The sequence below is a fragment of the Paroedura picta genome, chromosome 3 (assembly GCF_049243985.1).
Source record: "Paroedura picta isolate Pp20150507F chromosome 3, Ppicta_v3.0, whole genome shotgun sequence".
Taxonomy (NCBI): domain Eukaryota; kingdom Metazoa; phylum Chordata; class Lepidosauria; order Squamata; family Gekkonidae; genus Paroedura; species Paroedura picta.
In genome coordinates, this window is record NC_135371.1 from 118,113,450 (window position 1) to 118,131,980 (window position 18,531).

General features: G+C 45.4%; 1 protein-coding gene across 4 annotated transcripts in view; it reads left to right on the top strand.

Moving 5' to 3' along the window:
• Positions 1–18,531, top strand: part of ADGRE5 (adhesion G protein-coupled receptor E5) — an 84,959-nt gene that overhangs the window by 56,033 nt on the left and 10,395 nt on the right. For all 4 annotated transcript variants that reach the window (XM_077327363.1, XM_077327366.1, XM_077327367.1 and 1 more), the window contains 8 exons: positions 342–485; positions 5,829–5,875; positions 6,946–7,038; positions 10,502–10,676; positions 11,686–11,799; positions 12,492–12,682; positions 12,977–13,162; positions 15,640–15,831. In XM_077327363.1, the coding sequence (XP_077183478.1) occupies positions 342–485; positions 5,829–5,875; positions 6,946–7,038; positions 10,502–10,676; positions 11,686–11,799; positions 12,492–12,682; positions 12,977–13,162; positions 15,640–15,831 (1,142 nt within the window). The remainder of the gene's footprint in view (positions 1–341; positions 486–5,828; positions 5,876–6,945; positions 7,039–10,501; positions 10,677–11,685; positions 11,800–12,491; positions 12,683–12,976; positions 13,163–15,639; positions 15,832–18,531) is intronic.

The following is an 18,531-nucleotide window of genomic DNA, read 5'->3' on the forward strand; positions in this document are numbered from 1 at the left end:
GAACTGGCTCTGCAATTTCTGTTAGTGAGACTTTGCTGCTGCCACCATCACCACCATTTGAAGGACAAGTGAAAACATGCAGTCTAGCCTGGTTGCAAGCCATGTTGAATGCCTGACACTGATCAATGGCAGCATTTTCAAAATGTCACATTATGCAAAATGCCGTGCAGGAAATCAGATCTAGTTAATTCATACTACTCTAGTTAGTCCTCTTAGACACCCAGTCAACATAGCAAAACATTGTATCCTCAGACACGTTTCACTGTTCCTCAGCCTTTGCCTCTCGTTTCCCTTTTCAGATGTCCTGGTCTCATTGTAGTTTTTCACCTTTTTCTTTACAGATATTGATGAGTGTGTCTCAAACCCATGTGGCGAAGGTGCCAAATGCCAAAACCATCCAGGGAAATTTTGGTGCCCATGTCTACCTGGGTATATTAACTACACTGAAGTTACCCCTGAGGGGAAAACAAAGAGCAGTTGCAAGCGTGAGTTCTGGGTCTGGGGGTAGGGACTGGGGGAAGGACCATGTTGTGACCTATTGGTGTCCAGATTTCTGTGCAACACCCAGAAAAAGCTTATGGTACAACTAGGAAAATGTTACAGAATCTGGGGGAAAGCACGCTTGTAGGGCATCGAAAAATATTTTGTGGTAATATTTTGTTCAGAAACCTGCACACAAAATCAAGCAGAAGATTTCTTCAGTAAACCAAAACGATGTTTGTGGCCTAGCTTGTTTCTGTGGCTCTCCATGTGCAAAGACAGCTGGATTCCAGATGATATGACAAGAATCATTTTCTGCTCAGGCAACATCTAAGTAGGCTACCCAGGAACATTATTTTTTTACAACCTTCACAAATGGTTCATCTCCACAGGCGTAACGAGTTTCCACTCCCCAGGAATGCTGGCATGACAGTTTCCTCTTCCAGTTTGGGTGATTGATAGCAGTTAGCCACCCTTGGTTCTTTGGGCTCCTTTCAGATTATTCTGGGATTTGGAACCATGTTTTTAGCACTTTCAGTGCCTGGGGTTCAAGCACTCTCCAGCCTTCGCTGGATTCTCTTAGTCCCCATGGGAGCAAGTGGGAGACTAGTGTGAACTGTTCAGGCTGGTTTCCTACATTCTCTGTAAGATACCTTTTGATAACCCACTTCTTGCATTCCCTGCTGTAAGCTCTATGCTTTCAGTGGAATGCACTTGAGGAAGAATCTAGCCAAATGTGGATCGTGATGTATACCCAAAGGCTCATTCGCAGACACATCCAGCAGTACATTCAGTAAGAAGCCATGTCATGATGATAGGTCATAGACCAGTTTTCAGAGGCAGATGGTGAGGGACTGCCATATATAGGAAGAGGCTGTCATTGCCAACAACCACCAAAAGGAGAGGGAGGCCCTATTTTCTGCTCCTCTTTGAGCCATAGTAAGCTATAGAGTTCCCTCAAGCCTAACTTCCAGCTGCTGCCAGCTGTGGATTTGTACCTGTGTTTTGTCATCTGCTGCTAACATTTGCTTGCAGCATGGAGGGAAGCACACGTTATTGCAGTTTTCTTGAAAAGACCTTTTCTGCGCTGTGGGTTTACTACTGGTTTCCAGCAAGTTGAATTCTCATGCTGATGCTTCAGCTTTGCTGCACCTGTTTTGGGGGGTATTTTTCTTTCTAAATTCACACCAAACTCACTTGATTCTTCTTTCCCTCCCTTGGAAAAGGGGATTGTTTTTTTATCATAAATTTAATCACGGAGGGCACCTCCTTTTCTTTTTTCTTTTTTTTTAAATTTTATTAATAATACATTTCCATAATAACATAAATCTTGTAGTCTTCCAATATAACATGGTTAAACTTCCAGTAACACTTTATACAACATATTGTATAATTTTTGTACACTGAGACAGATGCAAATAAACAAATTCTGAAACTCCTATTTAAATCTCAACTGAGAATTCCCACTGCAAATTTATATGTTTTCCCCATATAATTCCAAAATGGTCTCCATTGATTTTTATACTTTTCTAAGTCTGTGTCCTTAAACAATGCTGTGAGTCTAGCCATTTTTGAAAAATCCAATAATTTCATTTTCCAATCCTCCAGCGATGGGGTCTCCTTTGTTTTCCAAACTTTTGCTACCACCATTCTGGCTGCTGTTATGGCATACAATAACAATATATTCAATTCTTTAGATATTTCATCTCTTGTTATACCTAATAGAAATAGTTCTGGTTTCTTTTTGAAGTTAACACCCAGCATTTTCTTAAGTTCTACATATATTTTGTTCCAAAATTTAGCCATCCTGGGGCAGCTCCACCACATATGGAAAAAGTGGCCTCCATTTATCTTACAAGGCACCTCCTTTTCTTAGTGCATGCACAGTAACGCTATAATATCATTGCGTTGGGGTCTCCTTTGTTTTCCAAACTTTTGCTACCACCATTCTGGCTGCTGTTATGGCATACAATAACAATATATTCAATTCTTTAGATATTTCATCTCTTGTTATACCTAATAGAAATAGTTCTGGTTTCTTTTTGAAGTTAACACCCAGCATTTTCTTAAGTTCTACATATATTTTGTTCCAAAATTTAGCCATCCTGGGGCAGCTCCACCACATATGGAAAAAGTGGCCTTCATTTATCTTACAAGGCACCTCCTTTTCTTAGTGCATGCACAGTAACGCTATAATATCATTGCGTGGACAACAAAAGATCCAAATGGGCAGTGGTGTCATATTCAACAGTGATTGGCCATTTGGAGTCCCACCATTAGGTGAATGGTGTTGAGGTCCGCTTTATTTATTTGGTTTTTATACTTCCTTCCCAGCAAGCCGGCTCATGGTGTTAAGATACATCATTTCACTCAACAACAAACAATAGAGTTATATTTATTTATAATTACATTTATATCCTGCCACTCCCACTAACATGGCTCATGACAGGTAACAGCCACAAACCCTGTGATACAGTGCCCCAGGGGATAATTTCAGGGGTGCCCAATGACCTGGCAATTAATTAAAATTTAAAATTAGATTAAAACAAAGTTGAATGAAATACCAGCACCAACAGTCCCAGTCTTAAAGTGTTTCAGTTTTCCTGGATCTATACTACGATCTGGGGGTGCTTACGGTAGGGAGGTCGCCGGTAGATGTTCACCATTTCACTGGCCCCCACCAAAGCCTGGCAGAAGAGCTTTGCCTTGCAAACCCTACAGAACTGTACTGGCTCCAGCAGGTCCAGGATCTGCTCTGGGAGCTCCTTCCACCAGGTAGGGGCCAGGACGGAAAACACCCTGGCCCTGGTTGAGGCCAGAAGTACATCCGTACAACCAGGGATCACTAACTTGTCGGTATTAGCTGGGTGGAGTGCTCTTTGGGGGGGAGTAAAGATAGAATGGTGGTCACTTAGGTGCACAGGGACCCTACCATGAGGGGCTTTATGGGTAAGTGCCGATACCTTAAACTTGATCTGGAATTCAACTGGGAGCTAGTGCAGTTGCCGGAGCACCGGTCAAATCTGTGCCCTCCAAGATGTTCCTGTGTGGACCCATGCTGATGCGTTCTAGACCAGTTGCAATTTCCGGAGCAAAGATAAGGACATGCCCACATAGAACAAGTTGCAGAAGTCAAGTCTAGGGGTGCCTGTTGCATGGAGGACTGTGGCTAGGTGTTCTGGAGCCAAGTAGGGCACTAGTAATTTGGAGCAGCGAATGTGCTCTGGATTAATGGTCAACAGCTCATGTGAGAATAGCTCCTCTCACCCACCTGCTGGTTCCAGCCGTGCTCTGGGCACGGCTGGAACAAATATTTTTTCATGTTCCTAGCCACCCATTTTGGGATGTAGTCTTGTATCTTCATGCAATAGGTGATCCATCTGCTTAAAATATAGGCAAGTTGTAAAAGCATTCTCAGAATGACTGTTATGAGCACTTACCCATTTGTACTCATGTCTCATGGCTTTTGTTTTCGTTCAGTAATACATTGCCAATTATTTATGCTACAGGGAGTACATTTGCTGTGCTATCTTCTCAAAAACATTAATGTTCTGGTGGCAAGAACCAAGTACCCCTTGCCCATAGCAAAAGTATATCTAGTACTTCCTGCTCGTGCCAGGTCACACACCCCCTTCCACTCCTAGGCCAGGGTATGAGAAGACATGGTTGATCACTTGCAAGGAAGCCAAGGAACAACAACAGATCCTGAATGAAGAAGGCTGCTCAAGTCCATTGCCCTGCTCTGTTCTTCCCATCTGCTGATGTTTTGTTCAGACTCCTTGTCCACACTCAGCAGATTTCACTATTGAAAGAAATTTGCATTACACCCAATATGTTGGAAAACTTTTGTGCTGTGTTAGTTCTTTGGTCTGTGGTTAATGAGCAGCATAGTTGCCACCATTTCAAAGATACTGTCTCCACCTTAGTCAACGACTATCAAAAAGCAAAAATTCCTAAAACATTCTAAAAAACCCAACATAATGCCTTACAATCATTGAAGTATATGACAATATACAACAGCGTCATTATGACTATTTATCATGAACTACAAATAACAAACAGCATATTTTAAAATTATTTTTAAAAGTTTGCAAACATGTACTTTAATTGGAAATATGAACAGAGAAGTTGGGGAAGACCAGAGGGGAAATGGAAGAAAGAAAACAGCACTAGGCTAGAATTAAGGAAAGGAAAGAATATCCAGTGAAAAATATCATAAAAAAGGAAAACAATGATAGAAAGTGTTCATGGATGAGACATTCCAATAAAAAGTCAACATTGCAGGTCTTCATGAAATCATGAACCACACCACGCTTCTCTGCATTATAACACAGTAATATAACATCAAATAAATATCTGCATTATAATGCAATTAATAGAACATTTTTTAATTAAAGTTTGCTGTGGGGGGGAATGAAGGGAACATGGGTGGAGTTTCAAGGCAAATGTGACATCACAAAAGAGCAGCTAAAGATAAAATTCGTATTTGGGAATTTCACACTGGAAAAATGGCAGTCTACACCCAAGGGAAGAAATCATAATGGGGAAAGAAGGTCTATAGTTGAAGGGGGGGAGGGGAATCAGAGGGAAGGTAGACCTGAATACTGTACGTTAGCCACCCACTAGATCTGAAGTTACTCCTGGAGCTTCCAAAGCTAGTGGACACAAATTGGCAAAAATGGATGATTTAAGAAAATCCTATATGGAGCTGCAGAAATGGTCTTAGTATTTGGTTCTCATTTGTGTTGGTGGAGTTGAGCTGTACATTTTTGCACAGCCTCATGGGAATCATAGTTCCCAACACTCAGAGTCATTTCATTGCCTGACCCAGCTGCCTGTGATCCTTGGGAAGACTGAAATTCCCCTCTTGTGTAGACTAAAATGTGCCTACAAGCCAGAAGAAAATGACACTCCACCACCTGGGAACCTGTTGGAGTTGGGTGGTGGCAAGGAGATGTAAGGCTCAGCTGACAAGTGATCCCCGCTGTCGGAAATGATACATTCACCTGCTAAACTGGTTTGCCACAGTTTGTTCTATCACTTGAAGTGATGAAGTAGCTTGAGATGTAGCCGTATATACAGAATGGACACATTTGGGATATCTTGGAAGGAGTACCAATATATTGATGTGCAGTATGCTTTTTCAGTGTTTTAATATACATCTTAATTATAGCATGTTAAGTTCTAGTTAACTGTTACTATTAAAGATATTGAGGACCTCTTAATAGAAACATTAACGCAATATACTGTAGCTCTCAAAAAGAAACCAGAATGTGAAGGACTTTTAGGGAAGGGGATAGATAGTGAAGAATCAGTACATTCTAATACTTTATCTGCTCTGTCCCCAGTATTCTCCTGTTCAGCATATTCAAGCAAGAGCTGTTCAAATGAACAGGTGAGCCCCAAACATTAATTTTGGAAGTCAAGACTAAGCTGACTCCCTGTGTATTCTAAGTTGATTCTTTTTATTGAATCAGGCAGTGGGTGTAACATGTGCATGTTTGATCCTTTTTAAAAAATCATAAGAATTCTTCATATAGACAACACAACATTAAAATTCTGCACCAAAAATAATGTGTTTTGCAAATCTGCATGTAGTTGATTATTTTAGATAATTTTATACTATTCATGGGTCCAGGCCAATAGCTGTTGAAACATGAAGAATTTGCTGAACTCTTGTCTTTTAAGATTGCCTCCTCTGAGAGCTATACTTGAGCATCTCCTTTATACGGTTGCCTGAAGGATTAGAAATCGGTTGAGGTTTCTTAAAATGTAAACCGAGATTTTCTGGATGGTAAATTTTGTGCCTAGTGTTGTTTTTTCATTTGTGTTGTGCAGTTTTGGAGAATGCACAGCTTTACTTATTTTGTCCTTTGAGAGAATCTTTTGTCAAGGATGGGGAGGTTGAGCAGATTCTAGCTTTTAAGACTCAAACCTGCAAATGTTTTTCCCTGACATTTTCTGCTGACAATTTTGTCCCCACTTTATGTATCAGACACGCTCTGTCTAAATGCTTTTATTTTATCTGGTCTTTCTCTTAATCCCTGAATTTTTGAAACAACAGAATCAAAGTACCTTGGAAGTATTCCTCTCCACCAAACAGATTTCAAAACCCCCCTTTGCTGGAAATGGGAATGTTTTTATTATTGCTGAAAGAAACCAAATCTATTTTGTATTTCACTATTAAATGCAACAAAATAAAATGCTTGCTGTGGGCTTGTCCTCTAAATACATCTTGTACGTATCTAAATGTAGTGAATTCCAACTATTTATTATTATTTTTCCCCAAATGCCATTCTTGATGGTCCCCGTGACCTCTTTCTTGTTCCACTTGTAATTCAGAAGCATAGCCCATAGCCCTGATCCTTCATGCTTTGCCTTAAACAGGCAGTGGTCTAGACTCCTCTTCTCATCCTAGTTCCCTCCATCTCCATCCACTGGAGTTTGGGAGGGATTGTTTTGCAGACATTCATCTGCAGCTTTACAGCACAACTGAATAGCATCTGCAATTCATCACTGAGGGCGCAGGACCACAGGGATAAGGAGAAGCTCCTGAAGGTATGTTTTAAATTTCTTTCCTCTCTACCAGCTCCCCTTTCCAGCAGTATTTCAAGGATGTCCAGCAAATTTCCCCCAGCTGTGCACATACGCACTTGAAACAAGTGGTATTCTCATAATATGTATTCATAGTTCATATATTACTTTGAGAGAACATCTGTCCTCCCATACAGAACCTTCCATTCCTCCCTCCCCCCCCATATAATCTCTCAGATAGCTGCACAGGATTAACAACAATAGCTCCATGTCACACTGGAATTAAGCAAGGTGGCTGTATTCATTTATGTTGGATCCCTGCAGGCCCTTCCCGCCCCGTGCAGAGCCCTCTGGGGGCATCAGTGGGCCTTTCGGCGGAAAGAACTGGGTCCCCACCAGCGCTCTCCCTCCCTGCCCCAAGAATGACTGCTGAGGCCTCTCCAGGACTCAGCTGCCCTGCCCTGGCAGAGGAGCTGGGGGGTGGTAAGCGCCCGTTTTATTGTCAGATGCAATGGCCTTTGCTGCTAGTTTATGAATATGTTGAACAATACAGGACCCAGGACAGATCCTTGAGGCACTCCACTTGTCACTCCTTTCCTAGAGGATGACGAACCATTAACAAGCACCATTGGGATACAATCTGTCAACCAGTTATCAATCCACCTATCCGTAATCGGATCCATACTTGAGCTTGATGGATGGACAGGAATTAGAATACACGTCTTCCCAGTTCTACTTCAGCACCATAATCTAGTTCACCTGTGTGGCCTGATTCCAGAGTAAACATCTAGTATGGAAGCAGTCAACAATAGAAGGGAACAGTTAGATCAGAAAGCAGGAAATTAGTCTTGGCAGAAATGAACAAAATACCTTTAGGAGTCACAGCAGATTAGAACCCTTACCAAGGGCCTTGGAATCTGAAAGAGGCATTTCCTGCTTGAATGGTAAAGAGAAATGTGGATATGTTTTAAAATACATGTTAGTTATATCTCAAGATGGATATTGGTCTCATAAAGGATTAATCCAGTTATGGGCATTGTTATCTGCATAGATTTAGTTATAGTGTTAATTAGCTATTTGAAAGGGTTACACAAGTAGAATATCTAGAAAAAGGAATTGAGACTTTAATACTTTCTTTCAATATCTCTAATTCTCAGTGTGGCCAGATCTGTGGATACTTAAATCCAGAGATTGGAGCCATGAACAGGCAAGATAGATTCCCCCCCGTTAAAATTATTTATTTATTTTTCCACATAAGATAGAAAATATAACAGCAAACTGTAATCCTACCATCTACCATCCCTCCACCCCCTTCCCCAACATACATTCTCAACAAGAAGACAGAGTAAGAGCTGATCACACTCGGGCAACTAATAGGAGAGAATAAAAAAGGAGAGTGAGAATGAGGTAGGGGGAGGTGAAAGGCAGAAATACAGTTCCAGCTGAACAAGGAGTAGGGAAGAGATACAGGGAATTTTCCAGATGGAAGTGAGGTCTCAGGAGCTTATCTTCTGCTGTATGCTGTTTTCTCCCCTGTACAGATTTCAAACATATATTTGGTCCAATCAAACACAGAGGAAGGAATATGATATTTCCAGTTCTGCAATATACCGTATATACTTGCATATAAGCCGAGTTTTTCAGCCCTTTTTTAAAGCTGAAAAAGTCCCCCTCGGCTTATATGCGGGTATAAAAAAAAACAGCTGCCAGACAAGACAGGAAGATGGGAGACCGGTATACTTGCCTGAAGAGCAGAAGCAGGAACAAAGGAGAGACGCAGCAAGCCCGGGAGGGAAAGACCAGTCTCCTCCTCCTCCTCTCCCTGCCTTAACGAGGCCAGCATGAGGCTAGCATGTGCAGGAAGCTGCAGGAAGCTCTGAAGCTCTCTGAACAGGGAGCAGGAGGAGGGAGCGCCCCTAGAGGGAGGCATGGAAAGTGGAGAGAACAGAACTCTGAGCTAAGAAGAAGGGAAGCAGCACAGGGCTGGATATCAAAAGGCAAGTTAGTTCAGAGGGAAAGAGGGAGGAGGAAGGGGAGAAGAAAAGGGGGGGGGAAGATCCTGCCCGAAACAGGGGAGAAGAGAGGAAAGGAGGAAAAAAAACGCTATCCAAACACCACCCAGTTTTCCGGCATTTTGGGGTGAAATTAGGTGCCTCGGCTTATATGCAGGTTGGCTTATATGCGAGTATATACGGTAATCCAACATTTCTAGTTTGCCAGAAAACCCGAAATCTAAAGCAAAAGATAACAAAACCATAGTGGGGTTAAAATCCATCAAAACAATAGAAGCAAGGCCTTCAGCTTAAAAAAAAAAGCCCTCTGGGACCATTGCTAGGCGACAGCAACAGTATTGCCAACCTTGGTTTTCTGTAGTAAAATGCTGGGAGAGGACCCTTTCCTGGGCTGTTTTGGCCTTTGAGAAAAAACTGATTGGGGCCTGGTATGGAAGCATCTATGGATGACTTGATACCACATGAGTTCTATCACCCACCCAGGCCCATGTGCTTGCTACAGTTCAGCAGCAGCCACCAATGGTTAGAGGTTGAGACTAGAACATAGGAGACCCAGCTTGGAACCCCCATTTTGCCATGGTATTTTGCTTGGGTGATCTTGGACTAGTTGCACACTTTCCGCTTAACCTCCCTCATAGAGGTACTGTAAAGAGAATGACGAAAAGATGCTTTGGGTCCACATTTTGGAGAAAGGTAGTAAATAACAAATATAGCTGAGTATGGGGAAAGATAAAATGTTAGGTTGGTTGGTGTCTGGGAAGGAGAGAAGAGAAAGGTGAGAATCTGAGGGCTGCTGGGAAGAGGCGAAAAGGAAATCGTGTGGGGGAAGGATTCAGAGGACCCTGAGATGGCCCTCACACGTCCTTGCAGGTTCCCTCATGGGCAGCTGGGTGTGGTCCAGCAGCTGTCACTAAGCAACTTGGCCAAAAGTTTCCCAGGGAAAGGCTGCCAGGAGAAGGAAAGGAGGCAAAACCCAAAATATGGGGGTGGGGGAAAGGTAGGCCTGCTGGTAGGTGGGGAGGGAGAGGAGGCAGGGAAAGCCAAGAGGCTATGGGAGATTTCAAAAAAGTGAAAAAGGAAATTGGGGGGGGGGAAATGAAAGTCATTGTGGGATCCCCTGCTTGTAACTTCTCTGTCCCCCCCCCCAAAAAAAAATTGAATCTCAACACCAGTAACTCACAGTCCTAATGACACCATCTGCTACACTGAGGTTCATGGGCTTGAGATTTAAGACAGTTAATATTTCAGCATCTACATGTAAATTACACTCCTAGTTTCTGCTGTGTGTTTAAGAACTGGCATACCACTAAAATTCAGCACCAGTCTTTGTGCTCGGGGGCACTGATGACAGCCGATTAACCTGCATTGATGTCTATCATATACTGGCTGCCTCGCTCCCAGCGTGCATGAGTGTCTGAATAGCCAATTGCTAGCCTTGCCCTCAAGAACCTATGATGTACGGGCTTCAATTTTAGGATATGCTGAATCTGCTGGATGATCGAGTGAGCTCCCTTGCTCCGCTGAATGAAAGTGAGGAGGAAAGACACCGCAGAGCCACTGAACTGATGAGCGAGGTAGAGTCTTGGCTCAGACACTTTGCAGTCACCCTGTCCAACATGGTCATAAGCATTGACAGCAGCAAAGGCACAGGTTAGTGCTCAGAAAGTGTTGGATAGTTTCAGTCTCCTCTTGTTGCAAAGGCTGAGATTTTCCCTCTGACCTTCCTCTACTCTGTAGAATTTCCGGGTGTGTGCAGCAACAAAAGTGTGGAAAACATCCTGTCTTTCCAGTTTCACTCTGTGTCATACAGGCTCTAGACTCTGTTGGTGGAGCAACTGGGACAGTTGGAAGAAAGTGCCCCTTTGTTCAACTAGAGGCAAAGCCCATTGCATCCAGGAATACAATGGGCACTAGCACATACACCTGCACTGTGACCTTCCTGGGTTCTGGCCCTCCTCCCCCCTGCTTCCAGCTTGATCTTGAGATCCAGTGTGGTGAAGTGGTTAAAGAGTAGCAGACTCTAATCTCAAGAGCTGGGTTAGATTCCTGACGCCTCCTCCATATGCTTCCAGCTGGGCTGCCGACCTTAAGGAATAACAACTGATCTCCAGGGAAGAAGGAGAACTGACCTGGAAGGAAAGAGGATGGGAGGAAAGGAGGAAAAAGAGAAAGAGAAACAGAGAAGAAGGGAGGGAGGGGATGAGAAAGAAAAAGGAAGGAAAGACAGAAGGAAAGGCAGAGGGATAGATGGATGGAGAAAGAGGAAGGAAATATAGAAGGAAGAAGGAATGAAAGGGAAAGCAGGAAAGATAAATAGAAAAATACAGAAAGAAAAAAGAGGAAGGAGAGATGGAAGAAGATAGGAAAGACGAAGAAAGATGGAGAAAGAGAAAGGAACGATGAAAGAAGGAATGAGAGAGGGTAAGAAATACAGAAAGAAAGGGGGAAGAAGAGATGTGCCAATGTCCCAATTGGCCCTCATTGGGAGAGTGCTCTCCCTCTATTGGTGGCACCCCCCAGGGAGGGCCAATCAGGTAGGGAGTTAGTTGTCTGCATGCTACTTGAACTTTATTATGTTTAGTGATAGTGATTAGTGATGATGATAGCTACTCTTGCCCTTTTCTACTCTTGCCCTTTGACCCGATTCTTGCCATTCCAGAACTGGACATGGAGATCAGGACAGCTAAAAGCTACAGTCAGCACTCAGCATTGCTGTCACAGAATGGGACGCAAATGGAGCTAAGCTGGGATGTTGCAAACCGAGAAGACCAAGGTAAATAGCTTCCCTCTGCCACCAGGACGGCAAGGCCTCTTTTCCGTGTCTTCTGTTACTACAAAAAGATGGGGACCCTTTACAGGGAATAGGAGTAAGTCGCCAGGCATTACTGTGACTGGCAGCAACTGACCCGGTTGTGGGAGTCTGGTGGATAGCTTAATGGAAATGTCGACTCTGGGTGCTGCTGCTGTGAAAAATGCCCATTCAGTTGTAGGGACGGTTAGGAAAGGCATTCAGAATATAGCTACAAATATGGCCGTGCCCTACTATAATCTATCTGGAATACTGTGGACAGTATTGGTCCCTCCATTTCATATGGGCTTCCATGCAGAAGAAATGGCTTTTGGTCCCCTGCTGCTGACTATATGAAGGAGTCTCAAAGTGGCTTCCAATCGCCTTCCCTTCCTTTCCCCACAACAGGCACCCTGTGAGGTAGGTGGGGCTGAGGGAGCTCTGAGAGAACTGTGACTGGCCCACAGTCACCCAGCAGGCTGCCTGTGGAAGAGGAGGATTATAGGCTTAACCACTACACAAAATTGTCTGCTACTTTTGGTAGCACAATACTGGGCTAGGTGCACCCTTGGTCTGATTGAGAAGGCTGTGCTCTCAAGGGACCCCAGAAAGAGCACAGACAACTGCGGTTGGGAGCCCGGGCATTCCTTGCTAAGCTGCCTCTTCTGTCCTTTCAGCCGCCGGTGTGATAGGCCTGCTCTCATACCAGGGCCTCGGGCCTCTTCTGGCTGGGGCTCGTATGGAACAGGAGGCAGACCGGCCCATCCGTGTAGAAATCCTGTCCAAAGTGGCAGCTGCCTTTGTCGGCCATGAAAACACCACGTCCTTGAATATCCCTGTGAATTTTACGTTTGACCACACGGAAGAGGTGAGTATTCCATCATACCCGCCCTCTTTACTCTTCCTGCCTGTGTACAATAGCATATTGTGCTTCCTTTCCTGGCTTTGCACAGTAACTGCCATACGTAGGGAAATGGACTTGCCAGAAGAGAAGGAATATCCTCCTTGGCCCTCTTCTGGTTGGCCTGCTCCCAAGCCTCCCCGCTTTCCATCTCATCTCTCCCCATTGGCCACAAGAAGTCCCAGCCAGTCTCTCCTTCCCAGCCGACGGTCCTCTGCACTCTCAAGTCACGAAGCATGACTCTTACTCCCTTCTTTCTAGGTGCACCCTCTCAGCTTCTCCTCTGGCAAAAAGCTTGAGCAGAGGCTGGTCTGTGCCTTCTGGAAACCTGATGGGGGCTGGTCTGCCAAAGGCTGCAACCTCCTCGAATCCCACAACAGCAGCACCCGCTGCCAGTGCAGCCACCTGACCAGCTTTGCTGTGCTGATGGCCTTCTATGAAGTGGAGGTGAGTGCACACCCGACAGGAGGGGAGAGAGGCCTGGCTCAGAGGCAGAGCCTCTGCTTTGCATCCAGAAGGGCCCAGTTTCACTTGGACAGCATCAGCAGTTAGACGGGATCCAGGTCTGTGGCTAACATGAAACATCTCTGCCTGAGACCCTGCAGAAACACTGCTCAACAGAGTAGATAATACGGACCTTGATAGGCCAATGGTCTGCCTTGGTACAAGGCAAGTTCATGTGAGCAGGAGGCTTGATCCTTTTTTAAACATTTATTGATAGCCTTCCTTTCTGTTTCTGGGACTCAAGACAGGTTACAGAATTTTGAAAAACGTTCTTCCTTTGATAGGAGCAGTTTTCTTCTTGTGTACTGAGATGGAGGAAGAGGTCTGTGAAAAGGAGCCAGGATGACGAGTAGTATCCTGACTTTGCCTGGTGCCCTTTGAGAGCCAGCTTGGCTAAGAGCGGTCACCTCTCATCTGGGGAGCTGGTTTGATTCCCCACTCCTCCTCCACATGCAGCCAGCCAGATGACCTTGTGCCAGGCACAGTTTTCTCAGAGCTCTCTCAGCCTCACCTACCTCACAGGGTGTCTGTTGTTGGGAGAGGAAGGGAAAGGGGTTTGTAAGTGAAAAGCAATAGTGAAAAGTGTGGAATAAAAAATCCAGCTCTTCTTCTTAGGCTGGAGGAAGTCCTAAGGACTATTCTTCCAGTCTAAGGAGAGCCTTTCTACAGCATAAGTCTCTGAAACGCTGGAGGAAAAGCATTTTAAATAAGACTCCTTAATGCTGAAAGAAGATTTCAGTCTGCTCAGTGGATTGCCAGGATCCCTGCCACTAATTCCAGGGCTTGAGATGAGCTTGAGAGAGAGCGCTTCAGAGGAAGATTATAAAACTATGATGAAGATGACCTCTGTTGCTTGTGCCCCAAGTAGGATGTCTAAAGAAGAAACTCGCACAACTCCCACTATGGGGGGGATTCATACACTCGACACACATCTGGCGACCGGGCCTCCTTCCGCAGGGGAGATGCATCACTTTATTTGTCAAGTATGAAAAAGGACGCATGAGTCACTTGTGTTTCCACCAAAGCTGGGAAACAGCTAAAAAGGAGCTCATTGTACTTTCTGTACTTCTTTGTGAATTATTTCTTTGTGCTCCTGGTGTAACATCCTAACTGTTGCATGTACAATTTGGAGCTGACTTTTTAACAGTCCCTGTTGTCAGCACTGGCCATGGGACCCTGGGACCAGCAGTGGGTCCTCCCCGACCAGAGACACCGCCACCGTCTTTGTTTAGCTCTGACACATGCACCAGATGGGTCGCCAGGAGGGAGAAACAGGGAAGTGGAGTGGTGGCATTTTTGAGTGTGAACAGCACAGGCTGCTTGCCTCAGGCAGCCCTGTTTCTGCAGCAGTCCCCTGTCTCTACTCCCTGTTTTGGCCTCCAGCTTTCTCAGTTGCTCAGGGCCCAGCAGATGAGTGCAACTGAGCACCAGGAGCCTCTGAGCAGCACTACAGTAAGAAAGGAGGAGGCGGAGACAGCAGCTAGGGGACAGAGGGGGCAGAAGGCTGTTCTGCACCTGCCTGTGGCTATGCTCACTTCCCAGCCTAGCAGAGCATACGGATGTAGCCAAGCCCCCAGGCTATAAGAGAGACAAGGCGGGAGGGGGTTCCATCTCAGGAACTAGCATGACGTTGTGCTTAAGAGCGGCAGCCTGTAGTTTGAAGAACTGGCTTTGATTCCCCACCCCTCCACATACAGCCAGCTGGGTGACCTTGGCCTGGTCACTGTTCTCTCAGAGGTCTCTCAGCCTTACCTCACAGGGTGCCTGTTGTAGGGAGAGGAAGGGAAGGCAATTGTAAGCCACTTTGAGAAGCCTTCGGGTAGTAAAAAGCAGGATCCAAAATACCAGGAAAGGGGTGCTCTTGTGCCCAAAGACCTGCAGCAGCCCAGAGAGGAGCTCCTTTGGAATGGTGTCTTCCTGGGGAGGAAGTACAGAAGCTGCTTGGAGTGAGTTTACTAATTGGTTTATTAGTCGGCTGTTTGGTTGCAGCTTGATCAAAGCAGGCTGCCCAAAGCAGAAGGCCCTCTCCAGATTACATATCAGGACTGGGTTGCCTTTCAAAAGCTTCACTCCCACTTCCAAATTCTCCTCCTTGCAACATTTCCCAGAAGACAAACCAGCAATCCTTGCTGTCAAAGCGTTTTCTCCTAGACGGCACAAACAGGAAATTCTCTTCTTGAACGCTTGTTTATTTGAGTCCACAGGGAGTCCACCAGGAGGGGGTTCTGTTGTGTGCAGAGTTGCCACATTGCCAGTTGTGGCCCCCTTTCTGCTGACGTGCACTGCTGTGCTTGTGAGCCAGCATGGTGTGTTGGTTAAGCCACTTGGAGACTCCTCCAGGTAGTAAAAAGCAGGGTACAACCCCAGCCCCACCCCAGCTCTTCTTCTTTTTCTACCTTAACTGTTTTCCTTCCTGGCAGGACTGGGGACTAGATGTCATCACCCGGATTGGGCTGATTCTGTCTCTGATCTTCTTGTTCCTCTCCATCCTCACCTTCCTGTTTTGTCGCTCCATCCGAGGCATCCGCACCACCATCCACCTCCACCTTTGCCTGGCCCTCTTTGCAGCGCATACCATCTTCCTGGTGGGGGCTGAGAACACGGCCAATAAGGTAACTGACCAGCCTATTAAGATGCAATCTGTGAATCTATCCATAAGAGCCAGTCCTGGGGAAGTAGCTGGGAGGGAGGATAGGAAAAGGAACTCAGGGCCTTTCTATGGTCTTCTTCCATGTGGGAGGCCCCAGGGGTAGTCAAACTATGGCCCTCCAGATGTCCATGGACTACAATTCCCATGAGCCTTCTGTGGCAGGGGCTCATGGGAATTGTAGTCCATGGACATCTGGAGGGCTGCAGTTTGACTACCCCTGTATCAAGCAATCAAATATTTACTGCAGTCTGTGATCAAAACCATTCATAATATAGAAAACAAAAGCCTTGCTGATTCAAGAACAGTCTCAGTCAAAGTCAATATATACAAAAACATTGATGGACAATCAACTGTTTGGATAATTAAATCAAAGTAAATACAAAGATAAAACATATTAATAAAAATTTCAATGTAAGGTGCATTGTATGATCTGCCCTCTTACAAATTCTACATTTTTATTGAATCTGAAGACCTGGGTGCAAAACCTAGCCACCTGGCATGTAGTTCAATGGTTTTTATCAGACAAAAGACATTCAAGTCTGATTTTATTTGATTGACACAGGAAACCTTTCTTTGCAGAACTTCCTGTAAAAATCACAATTAAAAACGTGTGCTCGGTTGTTCCTACTTCTCTTTGTGGGCACGCACAGAATCTCTGTGCATATGGGATTTTAGGCTCCCAGTTTTTCATGTTTTCATATTGATTGACAAGCATCCCTGTCATATAGCCTCAGATTATGCCACCACTGCAAGAACTGGTGCCTGCCCCTTCAAGGAGGGGCAGTATGTAGTTGAACAGGTGAGAATTAAAATACGCACAGGATTGCACGTGGCCAGGAGGGCAGCATAATTGCTGAAGGTGACACTGAGCACTGCAGTGATGCAAGGGGGCCAGGAAGCGTGCTGCCTCCGGCACTCTGGCTTCAGTGAAAGAGACTTTTTGCATCTCCTGTTGTGCAGAGATCTCCCTGCTGAGACAGAAGCAAAGCGTTTTATTTTGCACAGCTTACAGATATGAACAGTGTCCAAAACTGTTCACAAGAATTGAAGCCTCTTATCAGACGCTGACCTGGATGGCCTGGGCTGGCCCAGTCTTGCTGGATTACAGAAGAGAGGCAGGGTTGGCTGTGGCTAGCATTTGAATGGGAGACCTCCAAGGAACATCAAGATCATGATGTGGAGCCAGGCAACAGCAAGCCACCTCTGCATTTCTTCTGCCTTGAGAACCCCCCACTGTGTTGCTGTAAGCCAGCTGTGACTAGGGAGCATTTTCTACCACCATAAGAATCGGCAGCTTTTCTTGAGAAATCAGATTGCTTTGCAGAGGCACACTGAGGTTTGCATTTCAGTAAGGGGTAATGGGGGGGGGGGCAGTAACAAGTTGCTTGGTCCTGTGATTAGATATCTCCAATTGGGACATTTGAGTACTTAGGCTAGCCTTTTTCAATCTTTTGGCCATGGAGTAACCCCTGATATATTCTTCTGGCTTCAAGGAACCCTGGAAGTAATGCCAGCTGACCATGCTGCCTTGCCACACCCCCAGGAAGTCACATATTTACAGTGTGCATGGAATCACTCATAAAATAAAATGCTTGTTAAATAAGAAGTTAGTTTCATTTTTGTTTGTGCAGTACCTTGCCTGAGCAGAACAAGGAAGGATTCATCTCAGCTGACATAAAGCCGCCATGAAAAGCATCAATTCTTAGGAGAAATGATCTATGTGATTTGGAGATCAGTTGTAACTTTGGGAGATCTTCAGGCACAAAAAGGAGTTTGGCAATTCTAGCAAGGCCTGAGAATATATTTTCCAGGGGTTGGAAATAGCTACCAGCGCAAGGGGAAACCTGGGAAGAAAGTCATCCTTGTGCAGCTGTGCATAGTCCTTGCACTGGATCTAGATGTAGCAGCTCTCAATTAGGGATGCCAGCCTCCAGGTGGGACCTGGGGATCCCCTGAATTTACAGCTCACCTCTTGACTATAGAGATCAGAGAAAATGGCTGCTTAGACTCTGTGGCACTGGACACAGTCCTCTTCTGCTTGCATAACTGAGTCCCTTTGCTTGCAACGGTCTTCCTGCAACCGTTTTCTGCCAGTGAGGCTCTGGCCCATTATGCACGGCCGCCGAAACGGCGATTTCGGGTCACATGGAAAACGCGGAGGGGGAAGACGCAACGCACACTGGTTATGCACGGGGCGGGGCGCGGCAGCGGCAAAACCCAGAGTAACCGATTATGCACGCGGCGATCCGGGCGCCGCTTCTAGTTGCACCCCGGTCACCCGGAAGCTGCGCTTTCTTCCGCGTTTCACTGACACGGCTTTTTCGGCGGCATGCACCGAAGCTGCGGCCGGTTGCAGTCGGCTCCGTGCGTTATCGGTGATTTTAGTCGCCGCCATTCCACCCCGAATGTGCGTTATTTCCCCCGTGCATAATGGGTCTCTGAGAAGAAATTCTGAGAGGGGGAAATGGGAGGAGCCAATGGGGGGAATGCAGCAGATTCAGCTCTTCCCTCCCAGTCCTTTTCCATGTTGTGTGAATAACTTTTCTTGGCTGTGACTCTGTCTGCTTGAAGAAGTGCTTATCAGGGTTTGGCCATTACCAACTTAGAACCTTGATGCAACAGTCTTCAGTGAGCAGTCTCTTCACAAAATCTCCCTTTGGTC